At 43.8% G+C, this 22,226-nt stretch overlaps 1 protein-coding gene across 1 annotated transcript; it reads right to left on the bottom strand.

The window, feature by feature from the left end:
• Window positions 1–7,033: 7,033 nt before the first annotated feature.
• COMMD9 (COMM domain containing 9) lies at window positions 7,034–20,283 on the bottom strand. The gene is made up of 6 exons (XM_012738750.2): window positions 20,178–20,283; window positions 13,944–14,069; window positions 11,911–12,050; window positions 10,525–10,559; window positions 9,559–9,662; window positions 7,034–7,852 (listed from the first exon to the last, which is right to left on the bottom strand). The coding sequence occupies exons 1-6, from the start codon at window positions 20,226–20,228 to the stop codon at window positions 7,712–7,714; spliced, it is 597 nt and encodes a 198-aa protein (XP_012594204.1). The 5' UTR covers window positions 20,229–20,283; the 3' UTR covers window positions 7,034–7,711.
• Window positions 20,284–22,226: the final 1,943 nt, after the last annotated feature.

The raw sequence follows: 22,226 nt of genomic DNA, 5'->3' as shown, positions 1-22,226 counted from the left end.
AAGGCTTAACTTAACCTCATGGGCGGTTAGTTAGAGGGCACCGCATGGGCGCAGGCCTGGCAGTCTGTGCTGCCATCTCTGCCCAGGCCCAGGGCTAGCACCTCTTCTCTGCCCCCCTCCAGCAGTTGGAGAGAACTCAGCCCCTTAGAAGTGCTGGTCGCTGAACTCTACAGTGGCAGGAGCTCGGAGTGCCCACGTGTGCCCTCCTTTAGCACCCTGGCAGCGGCTCCCTCCTACCCTCAGGGACCCCCGCCTTCCTCTTGCTACCCTCGCCTTCCTCTTGCTACCCAAAGAGTGTGGCTGGGAGACTGTGCTATGAACAAGCCTCCCATGCCCATGGACTTGCAATTATTAATAATCAAAGCCAGGTAGTGTGCTGGCAAAATTGAGAATGGTGACGTCACCTCGTCAGTGAACTAGGGCTCAGCCGAGGCAGATTCGGGAAGAGCAGTTCAAGCGAGCGTTAATTCTGTCGGTCTGCCATTCTAATCTGCACCATCTCATTCAATCATGGTTTACTAATGCAGGTCAAATCCTGTGAGTTTGTGTAAGAAGTGGCTCGCGAATGGACATTTTGGGGACAGCCTCCTGTGCACCAGGCACTGTGGTGGCTACTATGGAGACTGAGTACATGAGACATGGTCTCCATCCTCAGGAAGCACCCACTCCGCCAGCCCCCCTCCCCGCCACAGCGCACGCACTGCCTTTCTGCTTCTTCCCTTCCCCCGTGAAAACTGCTCCCAGGAAATCAACTGGTAAATTAAGCTACACTGAGCTGTAGTCAGCTGAGTAGGTGTTTGTGACAGTGCCTGTCAATTGTCTCTCACTATCTGTTCTCTCTCTTTATTTCAGTAATGAACCCCCCACTCGCTCACCCTCCCACCCTCCCCATCCCAAAGTGTTAGCTAGACACCCGAATGCCCAGCCAGAGACTGTTTCCCGACCTGCCCTGCAGCTAACTACAGGTTATGTGATCCCGGCTGGTGGGATATGAGTGGAAATAATGTGGCAACTTCTGGGGCACACCCTCCTCTTCCTCTTCCCCTTTCCCCCCAGGCTGGGACACAGACTTCGAGAGCTGCAGTGAGCAGGCGTTGCTCACAGCAGCAGGGCAACACCTGCTGGTTGGTGAAGCAACAAGATGGAAGGAACCTGAGTTCCTTCCAGGAAGCATCTCCTGGAGCAGAGCGATTCTACCCCCTTTTTTTTAAACTATGGTCCGGCCCTCCAACAGTCTGAGGGACAGTGAACTGGTCCCATGTTTAAAAAGTTTGAGGACCCCTGTTCTAAACTCTTAAATCCGTGGAAGGTGAGTTTTTGTTAAAGCAGCCAGATCAATATCCTAACTAATACAATGACTCTCACTTCCTGAAGTTTAATAAGCAAAATACCTTGAGTAGGACTTTTATCAGAGTTCCTGAAATCTTGACTAGACACCATCCCCTTAGCTGGGGATCCAGCATGGTTATAAAAAAGACCCCCATGCCCTCTGATATCCCAAAGCATCTCCCAATCATTTACCATTCAGTTTGTTGGGACAGGATTGTATTGTGTGGCGTGTGTCTTAGGCCACATGGCCAGTTCCATTCTGCAGCCGCGGGGTCTGTGCAGTTTACTGTGAAGCCGAGGTGCATTACCTGAGTAGTTATCTTACCTCTTCTTGCAGATGAGATGTACAAGCCCATCGGAGCCTTTCTCAAGAGCCCGGGACTAATAGAAACCCAGCCTTTCAGGCTTACCTTTGAGAGCTCTTGACATTTCCTCAAATAAAGAATGGTTCTCTCTCCTTGGAGATTAGGGTCCTTTGGCATCAACCAGGGAATACTACTAGGAAATCTTTTTCTCTTTCTTAAAGTAGTTTTAAAAAGAACGATCAAACCACAGAAATATGAAAGAAGGAAGTTGTACAAAAGTCAACATAATGCAGGTAAGAGAATGTTCAGGAACTGTCAGTATTTGGAGGTCGGTGGTTAAAGGTTTAAAATAATTCTTGTAAATGTTCAACCACTGGAAAACTTTCAAAATGCCACTTGCTAATGGTTTCTAGAGTAACATATAAAAACAAACAATAATTTTTTTTTTTAAAGCCTCTCACTTTTGATAACATCTCAGCTTACTGAATAAAATGACAGGGAGCCTCTCCCACCACGCTGGACTCACTTCCTGGAAATGGGTGGGCAGCGACCACCGAGCTTGACTGATGGCTGTGGGACATGGCGCCCACCGCGTGTGCTTAGAGAACGGGCTTGTGTCGGAGAGACCCACACGGCTGGCCCTCACGCCAATTTGCCTTTGGACTTGAACATCACCAGGAAAGGGAGACAAAGGAGGATGAACATGATCCAGATGGAAGTGGCGAGGCAGGACTGATGAGGGAGACCGCTGAAAGTCGCTAAATTAAGGGAAAATTGAGGCCACCTGTGCAGAATCATGAGTTTTCTTACCCTCAGACTGGAGTAGGGATAGAGAAACCACTGGCCTTCGAGTCGAAAGACCCAGATTCTAGTTCCAACTCAGACCCAGACTTCTCTGAGCTGACTTTTCCTCAGTGAAATGCGCAAATGCTCATGAATGGATGCTCCAATCAACTCCGGGGATTGTGAGAAGAGGCTACGTGGTATTATTTGGAGAAATGTTTCGAATGTTCTCCCGTGCCACACTGGCGATGAGGTTCATCATGAGAAAAGGTGCCGAGTTGGGGTGTGTATTATTACTCACGACCCTTTTGTTTGTAAGTACAAACTAGCTTCAGCAAAAGAGGAATCTTTTGGTTCAAATGATGGGGTACCGTATTCATCAGAGCTAATCACAAATAGCCCATTTCTCTTTCTTCCTGGCATATGGTAAAATTGAACTTCTCTGCCATCTTTATAGTTAGGTGTGACCATGTGATTTGCCTGTCACTTCTGGGCAGCAGCTTTAAGATCATGGGTGCAATGGTCATAGCCCCCCGCCCTGCCTTGGTGATTGTGGAGGCGTGTGTTGAGATAAAGTTTCTATTATCCCAGGCCCCTTAGTGACAATGGTGAGTGGAGATCTCGCCCTTTGCCTCAACCTTCATCAGATGTATAGCATTGACAAAGAAACCTTCATTGTGTTAATAGCCATTGCAACCTTGAGATTGTTACTGCAGTATAATTTTGTATTAAGTATATATTCTATACTCTAGCATTTCGGGCTTTGACCCTGGTGAGGCTGCCCCTCCCAGGGCTGGCTGATTCCTAGAGACAGCGAATGACTCTCCTGGAGCATGCCTTTGATGTACAACCCAATCCGGACCCCACACCCCAACCATCTTTTTTCAATCAAGCTCTCACAGATCGAGGCAATATTCCCCCTTTCCCTAATAACCCTAGGGCCAGATACCAGGCAAATAGAGACCACCCCTATAGCCCAGAATTTGAATAACCAGTTATTCAAACTATCCAATGCTAAACTTACTCAGCACACCTTGCTGCCTTGACCATTCCTTCCTGCAAAACCCCCAGGAAAGGCTCAGGGCCACTCACTCCTCTCCCCATGACTGACGCTGAGCCTTCCCCAAGTGGCCTTTTGTGCCAGGTCTCCTCTTTCTAGGGGCTCTGTGAGCACGAACTTCTTCCTTCATGACAACCATTTCCATGTCTGTGTGTCTTACCGTCCCTGGTCAAAACCAATCCCAGGTATACATTTTTTTAAAAATTATTTATGTGCCTTTAGACTGCTCTTGACTTACTACCTGGATCCCGCACACAGCAGCCACTGCTTGGAAGGGCCCGGCTGGCTGTGGAGAGCTTGCTGTTGATGGCTACTGCATCGAGTTGTTTTTTTCTTAGGTGTTGCTATAAATTCCCAACTTAAAACTGTGAAGCTCAAAAAAAGCTCAGTAGTCCCTGAGCAGCCTGGTAGGATAGTGTCACGTGTCTGAGACTGAGTGCCTGGGGGCACTCAATGTATTTCTCCACATTGGTGGAACACCCAGGATCCCAGACAGAGCGCCTGGGGTTACACAGAGAATTGGCCACACCCGTTTCTCAAAAAGGTCCCTCTGAAGGAGTCAACGAGTGACTACCCTTCTAGTGCCAAGGGATAAGTCTGATCCCCTGACTGGGCAGCACTGGCAACAATGGAGCCATGTGAGTCATTTAGATGAAAGGGCCTAGTGTCTGGGTGGTTATGTGCTCCCTGGGACACTCCATAAACCACTTTTCCGTTTCTCTCTGAGCTTTGCTGAGTCCAATTTCAGCCTGTCCCTCAGAGTAATGGGAGACTGCTTGCCTGACGCTTATGCACTCATGCATTGAGGGCCATTCCCAGAGTTAGCGTGAAGGTCTCCTCAGGGGATCGTGGCTCCCCGAAAATGCTGTGTTCAGGTTGCAAACTTCTTTGCTGTTGTCTGCATGCTGCTGATGCAGTTTGTTCCCCAACCCAGTGGGATAGAAGAGGTCCCCTCCCTGGAAACTAGTGAATCAATGTTTAATGAAAAAGAAGGAGGAAAGGCTAGGCACAGTGGCTCACATCTGTAATGCCAGTACCTTGGAAAGCCAAGGTGGGAGGATTACTGGAGGCTAGAAATATGAGACCAGATTGGGCAACATAGTGAGACCCCCATTTCTACAAAAAAAAAAAAAAATCAGTCAGGTGTAGTGGTGTGCTCCTGTGTAGTCCCAGATACTCAGGAAGATGAGGCAGGAGGATTGTTTGATCCCAGGAGTTCAAGGCTGCAGTGAGCTATGATCACGCCACTGCATTCTAGCCTGGGTAACAGCCAGATCCTGTCTCTAAAAAAAAAAACCAAAAAACAAAAACAAAAAACGGGGAGCAGAGAGAAAAAGGAGCATGTGGTTCCATCTCCTCTAAGAGCCCTGAAGAGGTGGTCCTTCCCCACGTGGCCCTGCGTGGCATACCATACCTCCTGTTTCCAGGGCTCTGTAAATACGAACTTCTTCATGACAATCATTTCTGTGTCCGAGTGTCTTACCATTCCCGATTAAAACAAATCCTGGGTACACTTTAACATAAGCCTGGTCCATCCTGATGTGTACGCTGAGAGAAGAAGCGGGACTGGCAACCTCTGGGGTCTGGATGGGCTTCTTCTGAGTGGCAGGAAGATAGAACCTAGCATTCACTGTCAAGAGCCCAGAGGGAGGAGACAGTCTTCTTCTGCTGATTCCAACAGAGAAAGTCCTTAAGAAAAGCGCAAATTGGCCCAACTTAAGTCATGTACATTCATCAGACAATCTCTGTGGCACATGCATATCGATCAGGATTGAGCCAGGTGCTCACCCTTGCAGCTGGACGGGTGAAATGTGTTGAGCAGCCAGCATGGGCCCCAAAGAAACTGATCACTGCCCTTTTGTGGATGAAGCTTGGACATCCAAACCTTGCTGTACCCTAAGGAAGATACAGCTGCTTTATTACACAAAATACTACTGGGAAACCAAATAAGCATTGAATGAAAGAGCTTCCTTTGAGGTCAATAGGTAGAAGCCAGGAGGTCCTTCTGAGATAGGGTCAGGCCAACCAGAAATACGGTATCTACAAACAATCCATCATCACTAATGGTGGAAGATGAACCCCTAAAACAAACATGTGAGGTGAAGGGTAATAACCATTTGATTTTTCCAGTTACTTATCAAATGTCCTCTGTCATGCACCCACACGACTATTCAGATAGATCTGGCTAAAGGAATGTTCAGCTGCCTGGACCCCTATCCTGGGCTCCTTGCTCCAAGTTAGTTCCTTATGGAGGAACTGGGAGAACAGAGATTTGAGATCTCTGTCTACAGGTCACAGGGAGTGGAAGGAAAACAGAGGAGGATAAATTAATGACCAGGATGAACCCAACCTGAGGGTAAGTCTAGAGCTTCCCAACCTAGAAGTGGTGGGTTGGTTTCTGGTGTCCATGACCTCTTGTCATTGCATGTAAACAACTGAATGTTCATTTCCCACAGAAAGGATCCACAGCTTTCATCAGATTCTCAATGGATGTGGCGCCCAAAGGGCTGAGATCCACCATTTTGAAGGAAGACAGCTTGGCTTCCAGGAGGTTGCAGACAAAGAGCTTGGAATATTTTCCCTTGACTTTCCTAGTAGCTCACTGGGTGGGCTCAGATAAGATTTCTCATCTCTGTTTCAGTTTCAACATTTTCCAAATGGAGCCAGCCACAGACAGAACTCCATGTCCCTTGCAGAGCCCTGTGTCACACAGAGAAAGCTAGAGAAATCTGGGCCCAAGTCCTAATGAGGCCATTTACCAGCAGGTGACTAAACCTCCATGAGCTGGTTTCCCTGTTGATAAAGGGAGGATAACAACATTCACTCTCACACCAACCCTGTTATGAAACAACGAATGCACCAAGCTTTCTACTCTCACTCCCATTACTAATCAAAGCTAACATTATTGAGCCTTTCCTATTAGTCATAACGATGCTAAGAGCTTTTAGGTGTATTATATCATTTAATCTTCACAAAAGTCCTATGAAGTAGGTATTATTACTATACCCACTTAATCTTTTTTTGTTTAAAGGAGGAAGTAGGTGGGAATTGAGCCTTAGAGGTTAAGCTCCTTACCACTGAGAAGAGCTGGCGAGCGACCCTGGCTGCCTGACTCCCAAGTGTATATTCTTAACCTGAGGCTCTACCTCCTCCATCTACCCCAAATACACCACCAGAGAATCTGCTAAAACAAGTGCTCAGAGAGCAGGCTGCAAGCTGTTGCCAGGGATGATCTGGATAATGAAGAGGGAAAAGCATCCACACAAGGAGTCCCTGTGACACATGAGGGCAGTGACAGAGACAGTATCACTTGGTTAAACTCTAAGGACTGCCTTCATCATAGCTCTGGCAATAAGCACATACTGTCAGCCTTGACTCCTTCTGTTCTACATGACAGGTAAAAACCAGGAAGGTGTTGAGGTTCAGCTGCCTGATTTCATGGGTCCAGGCCTTAGCTGGGAATTAGGAAGTTGGAATCTTTAAGAACTAGACACAGCACTGGCCAAAGAAAACAACTCAGGAGAAGGACGAAAGCTATTAAGAATCACGACCTGAATCATGAAAAATGTTGAGAACTGTTTATTTTATTTCCAATTATTCCCACGTATTCACCCCAGGGTGGGTGCATTATATCAAGGGGCCCCTGGCTTTACAAAGAAGAGAATTAGCACCCATTTCAGACTCCCCACACTGAAGGGGCAGTCCAGCAAGGCCCAGGGAGCTCAGGGAATGCTCTGGACGGCTGTGCTTCAGTGGCCCTGCTTGGTGAGATTTGCCTGGCTTCTCTAACAGAGCAGAACTGCCGGCATCACACGCCTGATTCCCTCCATGTGTTCCGGGGTTGGAAATGAACTAATCAGAGCTAAGGTTGGAAATAAACTTATTAGATAAGCTCCACAATTTGGGCTGAAATTGCCCAAGCACTGATGCAGAGGCAGCTGACGAAGCAAATGTTCCCTCATACTGCCACGGCGGTAATTAAGCTGTACACAGGAGCCTTTCAACAACAGGGGCTTCTGCTCACCAGCTTCAGAAAGAGAAAACAGATAAGTGAGGAGAACAACAAGGGGCCTGGCTGCTTCCTCCCAATCCAACTGTGCCTTCTGGATGGCAGGAACCCCTCCATCCCCACCATCCTGGCTGCTGTCAGCTGCAGGGCAGCCTGCGTGTTGGGAGGTGCCTCGCTGCTCACGAGCCCCTGGGGCACGACAGTGGCCGCCAGCAGCTGGTCGGATCATTTACTGGCCACGGCAGAAAGCTGGTCTCGGATGCGGCCCAGCCCATCTAACATAGTGTCCAGCGTTTCTTTGCTCAGCTCCATGGTGATAGCTGAGATGGAAGGTTTATCTCCGCACAGACTGGGATCTTCTTGGATCTGTAAAAAGAACATGGCCTGGAAGGTCAAAGCAGCCACTCTTCCTGTCTCCCTGTAAGTGAACTGTGAACCCTACCTCAGTTCTGCTGAACCTCTGCAGAGAGGCTCTTTGCTAAGAGCTACAGAGAGTACCAGCCCGAGTCATTTAGCAACTGGGGAGAGTGAAGGAGATGCCTCGGAGGCCTGGGTCAGGTTCTATTTGCAACAAGTACCTAGGGTGGGTATCAGAGGAGGCCGGGCCAAGGCTCATCCACCTCTCTGACACCCTGTCAGCATTCAAGTTAGAAAGCATTACATGTGTTTACATCAGTTATTTTAAGAACGGGGCTCCACTGGGTACAGTCGCTCATGCCTATAATCCCAGCACTTTGGGAAGCCAAGGTGGGAGGACTGCCTGAGGCCAAGAGTTCAAGACCAGCCTGGGCAAGTGAGGTCCCATCTCTACAAAAAAATTAAAAAAAAAAAAAAAGCCAGGCATGGTGGGACACATCTGTAGTCCCAGCTACTTGGGAGGCTGGAGCAGGGGGATCACTTGAGGCCAGGAGTTCAAAGTTACAATGAGCTACAATCAGGCCACTGCACTCCAACCCGGGCAACACAGCAAGACACTGTGTCTTTAAAAAAAAGAGAAGTAGGCTCTATTGGGTACATAAGACACTCTATTGGTATGCAGAAAAAATATTACAACTTCTAGTTATATTTATTTGTATCTTTAAAAAAATTAAAATTTACTAATATTTAAAATATTCAGTTGCTAGAAGCACCCTTACTTCTTCATTTTCTTACAGGTGTTGAATTTTTTAGTGTCTTGATAAGTAGATACAGCATTACATTACTTAGTTTTAACTAAACAAATCCTACAAAATGGATATGTGGCTTTAAAAAAACTCCTGAAAAGGAACACCAATGAACCCAGGGAGCTTGAGCAAGGAAATGAGGACCTGACACTTCTCCAACTGCTAACTGAAGCTGTTGATCAAACAGTGACATAGTGACAGCCTAATCATACTGGACAAGAAGTTGGCTAAAGGGTACCAAAATTATCAAGGAGGTTATTTGAAATCTGAACATACCCCTCTATTGTTAAAGATAAACTTATAAGAGTATATGGTAACCTTTAGGTATCAGCAAATTATTTTTAAAATACTATGTTTTGCATTTGTCTTATTGTTTTAAAATTCTACTTTTAGTATTTGTTTTATTATGTCTACAATATGTTAATACACATAAGCTTTGTAAACTAACACATGCATGTAGGGGATGCTAATTTTTATTTGTTTTTAATTATTATGGGTACATAATGGTTGTATACCTTTATAGGGTACATGTGATGTTTTGATATAGGCATACAATATGAATTAATCAAGTCAAGGTAATTGGGGTATCCACCACTTCAGGAATTCAGCATTTCTTTGTGTTAGGAACATTCCAATTTTACTCTTCTAGTTATTTTAAAGTATACCTTAACTTTCTGTTGATGATAGTCACTTTGTTGTGCTATCAAATATTATTCACTCTGCCTAACTATATTTTTATACCCATTAACCGTCCCTACTTTATCCCACCCTTTCTGCCCCCCAATATATTTTTTTTCTTTAGGGGATTAGAGGTCCCCAAACCTTGGAGACTGGTATATTAGATGCCCTCCAGGCACCACATCATGGCTGCACCCTCTTTCTTTCTACTCAGCATGGCTGTGGACGTACCTTCATCTGGAGCAGGCAGGTAGGGACTGCCATGCGGCTGATGCTGTCTGAGGAGGTTTTGATATCCACTCTCCAGTCCAGGTCAACCAGGCGTGGCAGAGAGACTGTGGAGGGGGATAGCCCAGCTCAGAGCTTATGCCACCCACGTCTCCCAAGCCTTTGTCCTATGACAGGGAGCACTGAGGGCTGTACATGTATAATACATTTGATCTACGTTAGAGAGACAGAGGGGGCCCAAGATTCACAGCAAGTCACAGGCCTTACTCATTGCTCTGTGCCACCTGCACCTAGCACTGATCACCTGTGGCAGCACCTCCAGGCTTCCGCCTGAACACCCAGCCCTTGAGATGTCAGGACAGAATGAGAAGTGACACAAGGCAGAGAAGTAGACATGGCCTAAGGCTTAGGAAACACGTAGCTTTAGCAACAGTGGTAAGACTGCTTGTTTCAGAGATAAAGAGCACTTGTTTCAGAGATAAACAGTTCTACCACTTGTCTAACCTCTGAGCCTCTCTTTGCTCATCTGGAAAATGGGAAAACTCTCAGCCTAGCTCACAAGGATATTGGGAGGATGAAATGAGCTAACACAGACAAACTACTCCAGCACTGTGACTGGCTCAGAGTAAGTGTAATGACCCTTTATTAAACTATACTTTTATTCAGTCTTTCAAACTGATTTCAATTACTGTTAATTTTTTCCCCAATTGAAATATAATTATTATAAGTACTTTACTTTCTGCTTTGGCTACTGCTGTATTTTTTTTTTTAACAACATGCCTATATAATAATGTTTATAATCAGAAAAAAAAGCAAAAAGTGGAATTAAAAAGAAACAATGCAACACACAGAGTTTGGATTGGGAATGGATACACTATGGTTTTTGTCAAAATCTCTGGTCACCTGGCAGACTTAGAGCTGGGGCTCGGGGACAAGGGAAGGAGGGGGGGCAGATTTCTTGGTACTCACTCTGGTTTGCTTGGGCTTCAGCTCTCCAAGTAGATCTGTTTAAGAGGGAAAGATGAGGAAAAAATAATGGGAAAAGGATGAGACTGAGTCCTCTGGTAATGAGAGAGGCATCTAGACCCGGGTCCTTCCTGTGATCTTCATACCTGTAATCACTTAATACCTGGAAAGGACTGAAGAAAATCCTCCCTCCAAGAAGCAATCTTTTGTTTATTTGTTTTATAAAGCTTGGTGATGTTAGGCCATAACTGTAAGTGTTAGTCTCTTTTCATAGTTTAGGACAAAAAAGAAGAAAAGGCTTAATGCACTGTAATCTTATTGTGCTACTGCTCTCAAGAACAAAACAGAGAACGGGTCTGCTTATCCTCTTTACTGAGTACCTACCACACAAAGTAGTGCATTTTCTGCAAAAACATATCCAAACAGACCTGTCTAATGCTATAGCAAATGGAATAAAATGTGGTCATGGATGAGAAAGTTCTTAATAAACAATGAAACCTTTGGTAAATAGGAATTGCCGGTTATTGCTATTAGAGAGGTCTATTCAATCCTTCTGCTAACCAACAATATAATTCTGCTATTATTAATAAATTCTGCTTAAATTACATGTGTTTAAAAGAATCTGCTCAGCCAAGAAAATATACATATAATTTACAAACGAAATAAAAATGATCAATAAACATATGAAAAATAAATTCAACATCACTAATGTCAAAGATACGTAAATTGAAATGAGGTACCATTTGCCATTAGTGGAGCTCAGAAAAAAATGTAAGAAAGAAATCTCCTCATATGGGGAGAGGGGCACACTTGTGTCCTACTGGTGGAAAAATAGTTGGTGCAATCTTTCTGATGGCCAACTTGATAATATAAGGCCAAAGGCTTCAATATGTCCATCACCTTTAACCCAATAAGGAAATAATTAAGCATATGACCAGGATTTCATTATAAATTGTTCACTGAAATAAAATAACTGCCAATAACCTAATGCCCAACACTAGGAATTTTAAAATTACATTACATGTAATTTCTTCACATAATAAAATATATTTAACCATTACAACGACACTGAAGGTAAACACTGACCTGAGATGTCACTATTGCTAATACTGTTAACTGAAAATGAGCAAGTTATAGAATGGCAGGATTTCACTTTGTTAAAAAACAAAAGCAAAACATCAACATCTGTCTATACGTATTAAGAGAAAAAAACTAGTAAGTCCTAGTAAGTATTAAGGAATTAATACTGCTAACCTCTGGTTGGTAGGGGTCTTTTTGCTTATCTGTGTTTTCTGATTTTTCAACAATTAACATATTACTTCTAGAATACTAATAAAAATAATGAAAGATATAAATGTTAGAAGGAACTCTCAAGAAAAGAGCACTTACATGTGTTCTAGGATGATTTTTGTCAGCAGGTTTTTGAGGTTTTGGTGGAAGTTTTCTGGAAACAGAGCCAGAACCGCCTCGGCGGAGGACAGGTCACGGAACGCCACCAGCCTGGTGAGGCGGTGCAGAGCCTGGAGCAGCTGCAAGACAGACAGGCCACCCTGCAGCTGCAGGAGAAGCAGAGGGAGGGGGCACGAGACAGGGGCCGGCGGGAGGGCTCTACAACCCCCTACCCCGACTGCTGCACACTGCCACAGTCATTCCACCGAGTCACGTGAGTCCAGAGGCCTCTGTGGCACATGCTGATGCACCACCTGCCCTGGCCTGCCTCTGAGTTCACCTGTGGCTTTAGAAGACAGGTGCAGCTGCCTGACCTAGAAAGCTGTCAGCATGCCAGAACTCTCTACTACTTGTGGGCAAAGCGTTAATATGTTCCTTTTCCTTCTGCATGAGAATCTGACCTTCAGTTAACTTTCTAGTGCAGTTGCCCTGGTAACCTGAGAGCAGCAGAAAGTCAGCTGTGTTACTAGGCAACACTGCATTGGTCCGAAGCCTCCGGACTGAGAGGACTGCATAAACACCTGGGGACATGAAGCTTCGGGCTGCCCTGAATGTGGCTGCAGGCTCCTTGCGAGAACCTAAAGCTGTGCTTACTGAACTGTGACAAGAGATACTGGCTCCTGTGGAGTGCGGGCTTTGAATCCAGGCTGGTAGGAGTCTCATGTCCTTGCTCGTAAGCTGTCATCTGAGAGGGCAAAGAGAAAAGCTTCTGACCGCTGTGTGGACTCCTCCTGTGGAAGAGGAGTGTCTGACCCTGCCCTGCTAAAATGGTGTGTTCCCATCCTATGTCCTTCTGAGTGAATCTGTAGCTTAGAAGTGTGGCTTATGGTAGTCTTGTAAATAGAATAACACTTAGCTGAACCTCAGAAAACTCTCTGGAGCTAACTGTTTGTCTCCTTTAGGGCTTTCTCTGATACCACTGGAGGCTGCTTGACTACAGAGAGATATGAGGGGAGTAAGTGAGGGGAAGTGAGTAAGAGAGGGGAAGTGAACCCTCCATCAGCGAGGGGTTAGTGGATAAATGCCCCAGCCTCCTTGCCCTCCAGGGGAACAATTCTGACATGTGTTCTACTTGGTTTCTTACAGGATCCCAAGATTGAGACTCTATTTTCCATAGCAGCAACCGCTCACTAACACACTCTTTTATTGCCTTGCCTTGCTCCCTGTTTGATTGTCCTCACTCCCTCTTTGTGCTTTCTAGAATCACCTCCCAAATAACCACCCAAGTTCTTGACTCAAAGTCTACTTTTAGGGGAAGCCAAATCAGTCTATAACTCACTTGTATAATCCTGCTTCTGTCTTTTACTTTTCTACAGCTGATTTCAATAAACAAAGCTCCAAATTAAAAAAAAATAGTAACAACATAGGCCCATTTGGATGAAGAAACTCATGTTTTAGAAACGTATTTGCCTTGGAAAGATAAGGCTGTCACTGCTACGTAACTAAGAGTCACCTTACTCTTCTTCTTGGCCACCTGCTGAGATCAGATGAGTTGAGAAGGGGACTTTCTGTGGGGCAGAGGGATGTGAGGGAGAGAACCTGATGCATCCCAGCGGTACACACTTCCTAACCTTACTCAGGTCTCCAAGCTTCTGCCCAAAGATGCCTGAAAAGGCTGCCCCACACTGTCCAGCTGACAATTTATTAGCATTGGCACATTACAGGTTGGAAAAGAAAACCACAAAAAGGTTGGCTTTTGTCTACATTGTCTGGGTAATTAAGTCCAAGAAGAAAATGGTCAGAAGCTCTGATCCTGGTACAGTTCTCCCATCCTTGTCTTTCTATCAAAGGAAGGCTAGTACAGAGATAATGGCTTTTAGGTTCACTAACATTAAAACAATCATTCTAAGTTTGCTATTATGTCAACAGAGGTTTCAGAGGAAAATTTTCCTTGGACTTGGCAATGACTGAGAAGTCGAGAAAGAGACTAACAAGAGGGCCAGTGGCCAAAGGTCACTTCTGACCATACTTACTTGTTCTGCCTCTTCCTGGGTCACGGACAAGCTGGAACACGTAATATCCAAGAGTTTTTTTGAGCCAAGGGCTGAACTGGAAAAGCTCTCTTGACACAGCTGTCTGACAACATCTTTTGAGGAGGCCTACAAATTAATTCACAGATGGGAAAAAAAACTCACTCAGACTCTGAAAATACATATTTCTGAATAATATTGTCTTAGTCATTGTATGACATCTTTGAGACTTAAAATATAAAGGTATATAAATCATTTCCATTTCTAAGAAGATCAAGTAGATGTACTTGTCCCTATTCTTTCTACTAAGTATAAATAAAAATTCTGGACACTATATAGAAACAAACATAAGTCAACTCTGGAAGGCAGAGAGAAGAAGGCATATCTGCTAGGGACCTTGTAACCCAGGAATGACATGATAGTAAGTTCCCTGTGCTTTCCTTTTTGCCCGCCCGCCCGCCCTTTGTAGACAGTCTTGTTTTGTTGCCTGGGCTAGAGTGCCATGGCATCAACCCAGCTCACAGCAACTTCGAACTCCTGTCTCAGCCTCCTAAGTAGCTGGGACTATAGGCACGTGCCACCATGCCCGGCTAATTTTTTTTTTCTATTTCTAGTAGGGTCTCAGGCTGGTCTTGAACTCCTGAGCTCAAGCAGTCCTCCCACCTCAGCCTCCCAGAGTGCTAGGATTACAGGCGTGAGCCATGGCACCCAGCCCCTTTTTGCCTCTTATATCCCAGACTTTGAGCTGAATAAGAGGGCAAGCTGGAAATAACAATGGATGCAGAAAAGAAAAGCCCCAACAAATCCCTGCTCTCTCCAGCCAAAGGAATAAGAAAGGAACAGCCTAGCAAGAGAGAAAACTTTTGGACAATAACTGCTCTACTCTAGCCAAATATCACAGAAAGAACTGTCACCGCATGCCCACCTATGTCAACAAAGGCTGAGTGGGAAGCCTAGACTTGAGTGAGAAGCCTTATGAAGCTATAATGAGGTACCCAACACCCTCACCAAGGTGGTATCAGATAAGGCCAAGTAGGGTGCCTCATCCCCACCAGGGAACAAGCCCCACCATTCTGTGGTACAAGCAGAGGCCACAAGAGAAACCAAGTGGGGAACCTGGATTTTTGCCTCCAACTGGTAGTCATAAGTTGGTACCCCTTGCCCTGCCTAAACATTGTCAGAGAAAGCCAGATAAAGCATAAGATTTAAATAAGATCCAGTCTCAGAATGTAATATGAAAATGTCTAGGTTTCAATAGAAAATCATTCATGGAACCAAGAACTAGAAAGATCTCAAATTGAATTTAAAAAGACAATCAACGGATTTCAACACCAATATGACTAGATGACAAAGAATTTAAAGCAGCCATGATAAAAATGTTTCAACTAGTAATTAAGAACATGCTTGAAACAAATTTAAACAATTGAAAGTCTCAGCCAAGAAATAGATCATACAAAGAAGAACAAAATGAAAACTTTTGATCTGAAAAACATAACAACCAAAATAAAAAGCTCAGTAGATGGGTTCAGCACCAAAATGGAACAAGTAGAGGGAAGAATCAATGAACTGAGAGATAGTTCAACAGAAATTACCCACTTTGAATAACAGAGAGAAAATAATGGATAGAGCCTCAGAGACAAATGGGATGATAACAAAAGATCTAACATTCATATCATCAGCATCCTAGAAGGAGATGATAAAAGAGGTCAAGACTGAAAAAGTATTCAAAGAAATAACAGCTGACTACTTTCCAAATTTACTTAGAGACATAATCCTATACATTTCAAGAAACTGAATGAACCCTAAACAAGATAAATCCAAAGAAATCCATACCAAGACATATAATTAAACTTCTGAAAATGAAAGACATAGAAAAAATATCTTGAAAGCAAAGACAGACAAATGATACTTTATTTATAAGAAGAAAAAGAAAGCAATCTGAATGACAGCAGGTTTCATATCAGAAACCATAGCAAGAAAGAAGTGGCACAGTATTTTTCAGATGTTGAAAGAAAAAAACTGTCAATCTGGAATCCCACACCCACCAAAAGTATCCTTCAGGACTGAAGAGGAAATCAAGGTATTTTCAGATGAAGGAAAACTTAAAAAATCTGTCAAAAGATCTACCCTAAAAGAATAGTTAAAGCAACTTCTCTAAATATAGAAAAAAACAATAAAAGAAGGAAACTTGGAACATCAGAGTACTAGCCAGGGTTCTCCAAAGAGACAGAACCAATGGTTATATATGAGAGGGGATTTATTAGGGGGAATTAGCTCACATGATCACAGAGGCAAAGTCCCCCAATAGGCCATCTGAATGCTGGAGGACCAGGGAAGCTGGTAGCATGGCTCAGTTCAAGTCTGGAAGCCTCAGAACCAGGGAAGCTGAAAGTGCACCCCCCAGTCTAAGTCCAAAAGCCTGAGAGCTCCCAAGAGGCCACTGGTGCAATTCTCATAGTTCAAAAGCCCAAGAACCAGGAGTCTGATGTCCAAGAGCGGGAGAAAAGATGTCCTGCACCAGAAGAGAGAATGAGAGCAGAAAGAGGAGAATCTTTCTTCTACCTGTTTGTCCTAGCCCAGCCCCTAGCGGATTGAATGGTGCCCACTCACACTGGGGGAAGGTCTTCCTATCTCAGTCCACTAAGTCACATGGCAGTTTCTTTTGGAAACACTCTTAAAAACACACCCAGAAACAACACTTCACCAGCTATCTAGGTATCACTCAATCCAGTCAAGTTGACACTTAAAATTAATAGTTACAATCAGGAAGAAAGAACAGGGCAAGCAAAAATATGGATAAATACAATAGGTTTTCTTTTCTTGAGTTTTCTAAATTATGTCTGAAGATTGAAGCAGGAAATTTAACAATGTCTATTAAAAATTTCAACACTAGTGTGGCTGTAAATGTACATAGAGGAAATATTTAAGACAATTATATTATAAATGGAGGTAAGGCTTCTATACTTCACCTTAACTAGTAAAATGATGTCACCAATGACTGTGATAAGTTATGTCTATATAAAGTAATACAATTAGAGAAACCACTAAAAAGGCTGCAAAAAGAAATGCATTTTAAAACAAATGGAATTCTAACAAATGTTCAAATTACCCATGGGAAGGCAGGAAAAAGTAAAGAAACAAAAAACAAGAACAGAAAACAACAAAAATTGGCATGGCAGAGTGAATTAAAAATCTGACTCAAATACTATCTATAAGAAACTTCCGTCAAATATAAGATAAAAGACAGATTGAAAGTAAAAGGATGCCATGTAAAGATGAATGCAGAGATCTATGAGCCAAAGTATGCCAGATTGCCAGCACACCAGCAGATGCTAGGAGAGGTATGTCCCTCACAGCTCTCAGAAGAAACCAATCTGGCTCACATCTTGAGCTCGAACTTCTGGCCTCCAAAATTCTAAGACGATACATTTCTGTTGTTTAAGCCACTCAGTTTGTGGTACTTTGTCATGGAAGATCTAGCTAACTAATACAGCCCCTATGACGAGGATGCAATGATAGCCTACAGACTAGAAGAAAATATATGCAAACCACATATTCAACAATGGAGTAGTATCTAGACCAGGCTTCCTCAAACTACAGCCCGCGGGCCCACATTGTGCACTCTCCAACGGTCTGAGGGACAGTGAACTGGCCCCCTGTTTAAAAAGTTTGAGGACCCCTGATCTAGACTATACAAGGAATATCAAAACTCAAGAGTAAAAAAGCAAACACTCCAATTAGAATATGGGCAAAAAACAGAGATATTTCACTGAAGAAGATATACAGATGGCAAATAAACATATAAAAGATGTTCATCATCATTAACCATTAGAGAAATGCAAATTAAAACCACCATGAGATGCCGACACACATCTTTAAGAATGGCTCAAATAAAATACAGTGGTAACACCAAAAGCTGGTGAGGATGCAGAGAAACTAAATGACTCATACATAGCTAGTGGAAATGTAAAGTGGACCAGTCACTCTGGAAAACAGTTTGAAGTTTCTTTAAAAAAAACAAACAAACAAAAAACCCCTACAAAACTGAACATGCAATTACCAGATGACCCAGCAACTGTACTCCAAATCTGTACACAAATGTGTATAGCAGCTTTGTTTGTAACAGCAAAAAAACTAGAAACAATCTTGATGTCTTTCAACCAGTCAATAGTTAAATAAACTGTGGTATATCCACACCATGGCATACTACTCAGCAATAAAAGGTAAAGAACTAATAATACACACAAGATGGATGAATCTCCAGTCAATGTTAAATAAACTGTGGTACATCCATACCATGGCATACTCAGCAATAAAAGGGAAAGAACTAATAATACAAGTTGGATGAATCTCCAGTAAACTGGACTGAGTGAACAAAGTTAATCCCAAAAGATACTGTACTGTTATTACTGTATTATTCCATTTATATTTCATACTGTATTATTCCATTTATATAACAGTCTTGAAATGACAAAACTGCAGAAATGAAGAATGCCAGGGGTTAAGGAGGGGGTAGAGGCAGAGTGGGAAGTAGGTATGGCTAGAAGAGTAACATAAAGCATCTTTGTGCTGAAGGAAATGTTCTGTATGTTGATTGGATCAATGTTAATCGGTTGTGATACCATACTATAGTTTTACAGGATGTTACCATTGAGGGAAACTGGAGAAAGGGTAAATAGGGTAAATGGGATCTTGCTACATTATTTCTTACAACTGCATATGAATCTATAATTATGTCAAAATAAAAAGTTTAGGTATTTTTTTTTTAAAAAGAAAGTACACAGAACAGCAGCAATGAAAATCAATGAACTATTGCTACATAATGGTGAGCAATAGAAGCCAAACACATAACTAAAAGTACATGCTGTATTATTCCATTTATGTGACGCTCCAACCTGGGCAATATTAAATTCTTTGTTAGAAGCAAAGATAGTAATTGCTGTTGGGAAGGAGAGCTCTAGATTTCCAAGCTCAGCTCTGTTAGTTCATTCATGAATTCATTTAACAGCTATTTATTGAGCATATGCACTGTGCCAGGTGTTGCTCTACTTGTTGGGCACACACTTGTGAACAACGGAGTATATGCCTTTGGGAATGGAGAAGGTGAATGAACACTGAAGAGGCCATTAAAAAATAAAGCCACTCATGGTGGCTCAAGCCTATAGTCCAGCTAGTCAGGAGGCTGAGACTGAAGGATCGCTTGAGCCCAGGAGATCAAGGCTACAGTGAGCTATGATCATGCCACACTGCACTCCAGCCTTGGCAACAGAGCAAGACCCTGTCTCTAAGAAAATAATAATAAAAAATAAATAAGGAGCGCGGAGGTGCATGTCTGTAGTTCCAGCTGCTTGAGAGGCTGAGGCAGGAGGATTGCTTGAACCCAACCTGGGTAACATAGCAAGACCCCTCTCTAAACAAGAAAAAAAAAATTTAAATAAACAAGTAAAACAAAACAGGTTACTACACAGACTGATGATGATGTCGTGCCATGAACTGGCTAAGTGTAATTAAGTTAACGCTCTTCAACTGGTGTTTACAAAAGAAAAAAAGGGAGGAAGAAAGAAGATGTTCCTCATGGATCTTACACTCTTATGAAAAATAAGGACAACAGGCAAATAGACACGTAATGTCAGCTAGTGACAAATTCTACAAAAGAAAATAAAGCAGCAGCTTCCTCTATAGGGGAAATCAGAAGTTAAATAATTCCAACCCATCATTTTATTAGAACTTTACAAAGCTCTCTTAAGTATGGCCCTTTCAACCTCATTCTGGCCCTTCCACAAGCCAAAGCGAATACAGAAAACCCGGGCCTCGGGGGAACATAGAACGCACACCTCACTCAAAGCGTGGGCAGACACTGTGGGAGAGAATTTCTAAACTACGGGGCGTAGAGGGGCTGCGGGATCAAATAGGGAACTGGTAAAGCGGATTCAGCAATTACCACTCCAAAGCACCAATCCGAAAACCAGCCCCAGAGTCTAATCTAGGGGGCATTTGTGCAGCACCTTCATGTCCATTATTTCATTTTTTCCCTCTCACTTGCCTGTCAGGGCAGTGTTGATTTTGTTTCTGCTTTTAAAAAGCTCAGAAAGGTGCAACGATTTGCTCAGCGTTACACAGAAAACTAATGGCAGAGTTGTGGCTCCAAATCAGTGTCAATTTGTTCCTAATTCCTGCTGCGTCCATAGTGTCGGAGACAAAGAGTCGCCTCACGCCGTCCCCACCCCGCCAGTTTACCTTCAGCAGACTCTGGAGCGCTGCAAAATGCTCCGCCGTCAGGGCAGCCATCTTCCCGAATCACGTGACCGCGGCTCGTGGAGAAGCGCGGTCACGTGACCAGGCCGCCAGCGCGGGGCATGCCGGGGGCTGTAGTCCTTCAAGGTGGAGGACGCCGTTTGGGTTGTGGCGCTGAAGGCGAGGGAGGGAGAAAGAAGGGCGCGGCCGGATGGCTAAACGCGGGGACGCTATGACTGAGGGCCTGGGAGGACGCGGGCGGAGACTGGCTTTCAGGGGGAGGAAACTTGTCTACTTGTCTCTTTCAGGCTTGACTTGTCTACTTAACAGGTCCGGGAAATTCTGGTTTTCCCTTGACCCATGTGAGTGGGCTGGCTGGTTTGGGGGATGCACCTACCGTGCTTGGAATTACAATGAAGTTGTACATACTGGAATTCTTGTAATTTACACGCACGCATCCTATTTTGAATACAAAATCACTTTTGCACATATAGTTTCCTTTCTGTCTATGGAGTAGGCAGGAGCTGGTATTATTAGCCTTATCCAGATTGGGAAACGGAATCATTTAGGGTTTTTAATCAACTTTCCTGTAGGCCTAAGGGAGATCTGATTTGAAGAACAGGTAAAGAAGTGTTTAGGAGAGGAGCTAGGAAGGGGAACGAATGAAAGCTATTATCCAGCTAGGTTCTCCTTAACACCCATGTCAGGCGTGAAATGTGGGAGGTGGTTGATGGAAATGATTTAATTCTTTTATTCAACAAGGTAATTATAATGAATGTAACACGTGGGTTTGAAAGGGCAGTACTGGGCTCTGATTTGCTCAGTGCTCAAAGGTTCTACCTCAAATAGACTGAAATTGTAAAGTCCTATAATTTAGTCTTTAAGGAACCATTTGCCCCCCTGCTGTCCACCCCATAGCCCCACCCAGCATCTGGCATTTCCCTCCTCCATGCAATCGAGTATTTGGTTGGCTCTTTGCTGTCCATTCCACTTCCTCAGCCAATTCTGGCTTGAGAAATGGGAGCTGACAAATTCAAGCTTAAGAAAGAATGTCTACTTGTGAAATTCCAGACATTGATAAGCTGCTAAGGACATTTGCTCCTCTGCCTCCTACCCTTCTCTCTCCTCCTTTCCCCACATCTTCTGTGGGGATGTTGTCAAAGCCCAGGAAAACAAAAATCAGGTTGTCTAAGGATGAACCCATGTCTGGACTAGAAGGTTTTAGAACCATATTGTCACAGAGTCCTGATTCCAGCTCTTTTTCTTGGCCTCTCTCTCTTTTCCAAGAACCCACATAGCCTGGTTCTTGTTTTCTGGCATAACTTACTGTAAGCTCTAGGTTTAATTCCTGCCTGTATCCATAGGGCTGGGCCCAATGCCTTGGATGAATTGAATGTTTGTTAAATAAACAACCACCCCCCAAAAGTGACTAGACTAAGATTAATTTCTGTGACTTTTCTGAGGGGATATTGCTTTGTTATTTGCAGGACTGTGGCTTCTTGTCTTACTTTAGAAGATGGGGAGTATGGTCACCAGCCTCCAAGATGGCCCTCAGTGATCCCTGCCTTCTGGTATTCACACCCTAGTGTATACCCTCACCCCCACCTTGTGCTAGATTGGTCTGTATAATCAATAGCAGATGGCAGAAGTGATGGTATATCTCTTTAGAGACTAGGTTATAAAAGACTGCACCAAAACCCAAACAAAACACTGAAATGCCTGTCTCCTGTCTTGAGTGCTTTCTTTTTTGCCTTCTCTTTTTCACTTGAATTTCTTGCTCTGGGAAAAGCAAGCTGTTGTGTTGTCATCAATACTATGGAGAGGCCCACGTGGCAATAAACTGAAGCCTCCGTCCAACAACCTCATTACCCAACTTAGAAAAAGATTCTCCAGACCTGGTAGAGCCTTAAGATGGCAGTAGCCTTGGCCAACCGCCAACAGCTTGGCTGCAGCCTCATGAGAGATTCCAAGCCAGAACCACCCAGCTAAGCCATTCATTGGTTTCTGGCCTTCAAATACTGTATAAGGTTATAAATGTTTGTTGTTTTAAGC

The sequence above is a fragment of the Microcebus murinus genome, chromosome 4, assembly GCF_040939455.1.
Source record: "Microcebus murinus isolate Inina chromosome 4, M.murinus_Inina_mat1.0, whole genome shotgun sequence".
Lineage (NCBI taxonomy): Eukaryota > Metazoa > Chordata > Mammalia > Primates > Cheirogaleidae > Microcebus > Microcebus murinus.
The sequence above is the reverse complement of the archived record's forward strand: the minus strand, read 5'-3'. Positions and strand labels throughout refer to the sequence as shown.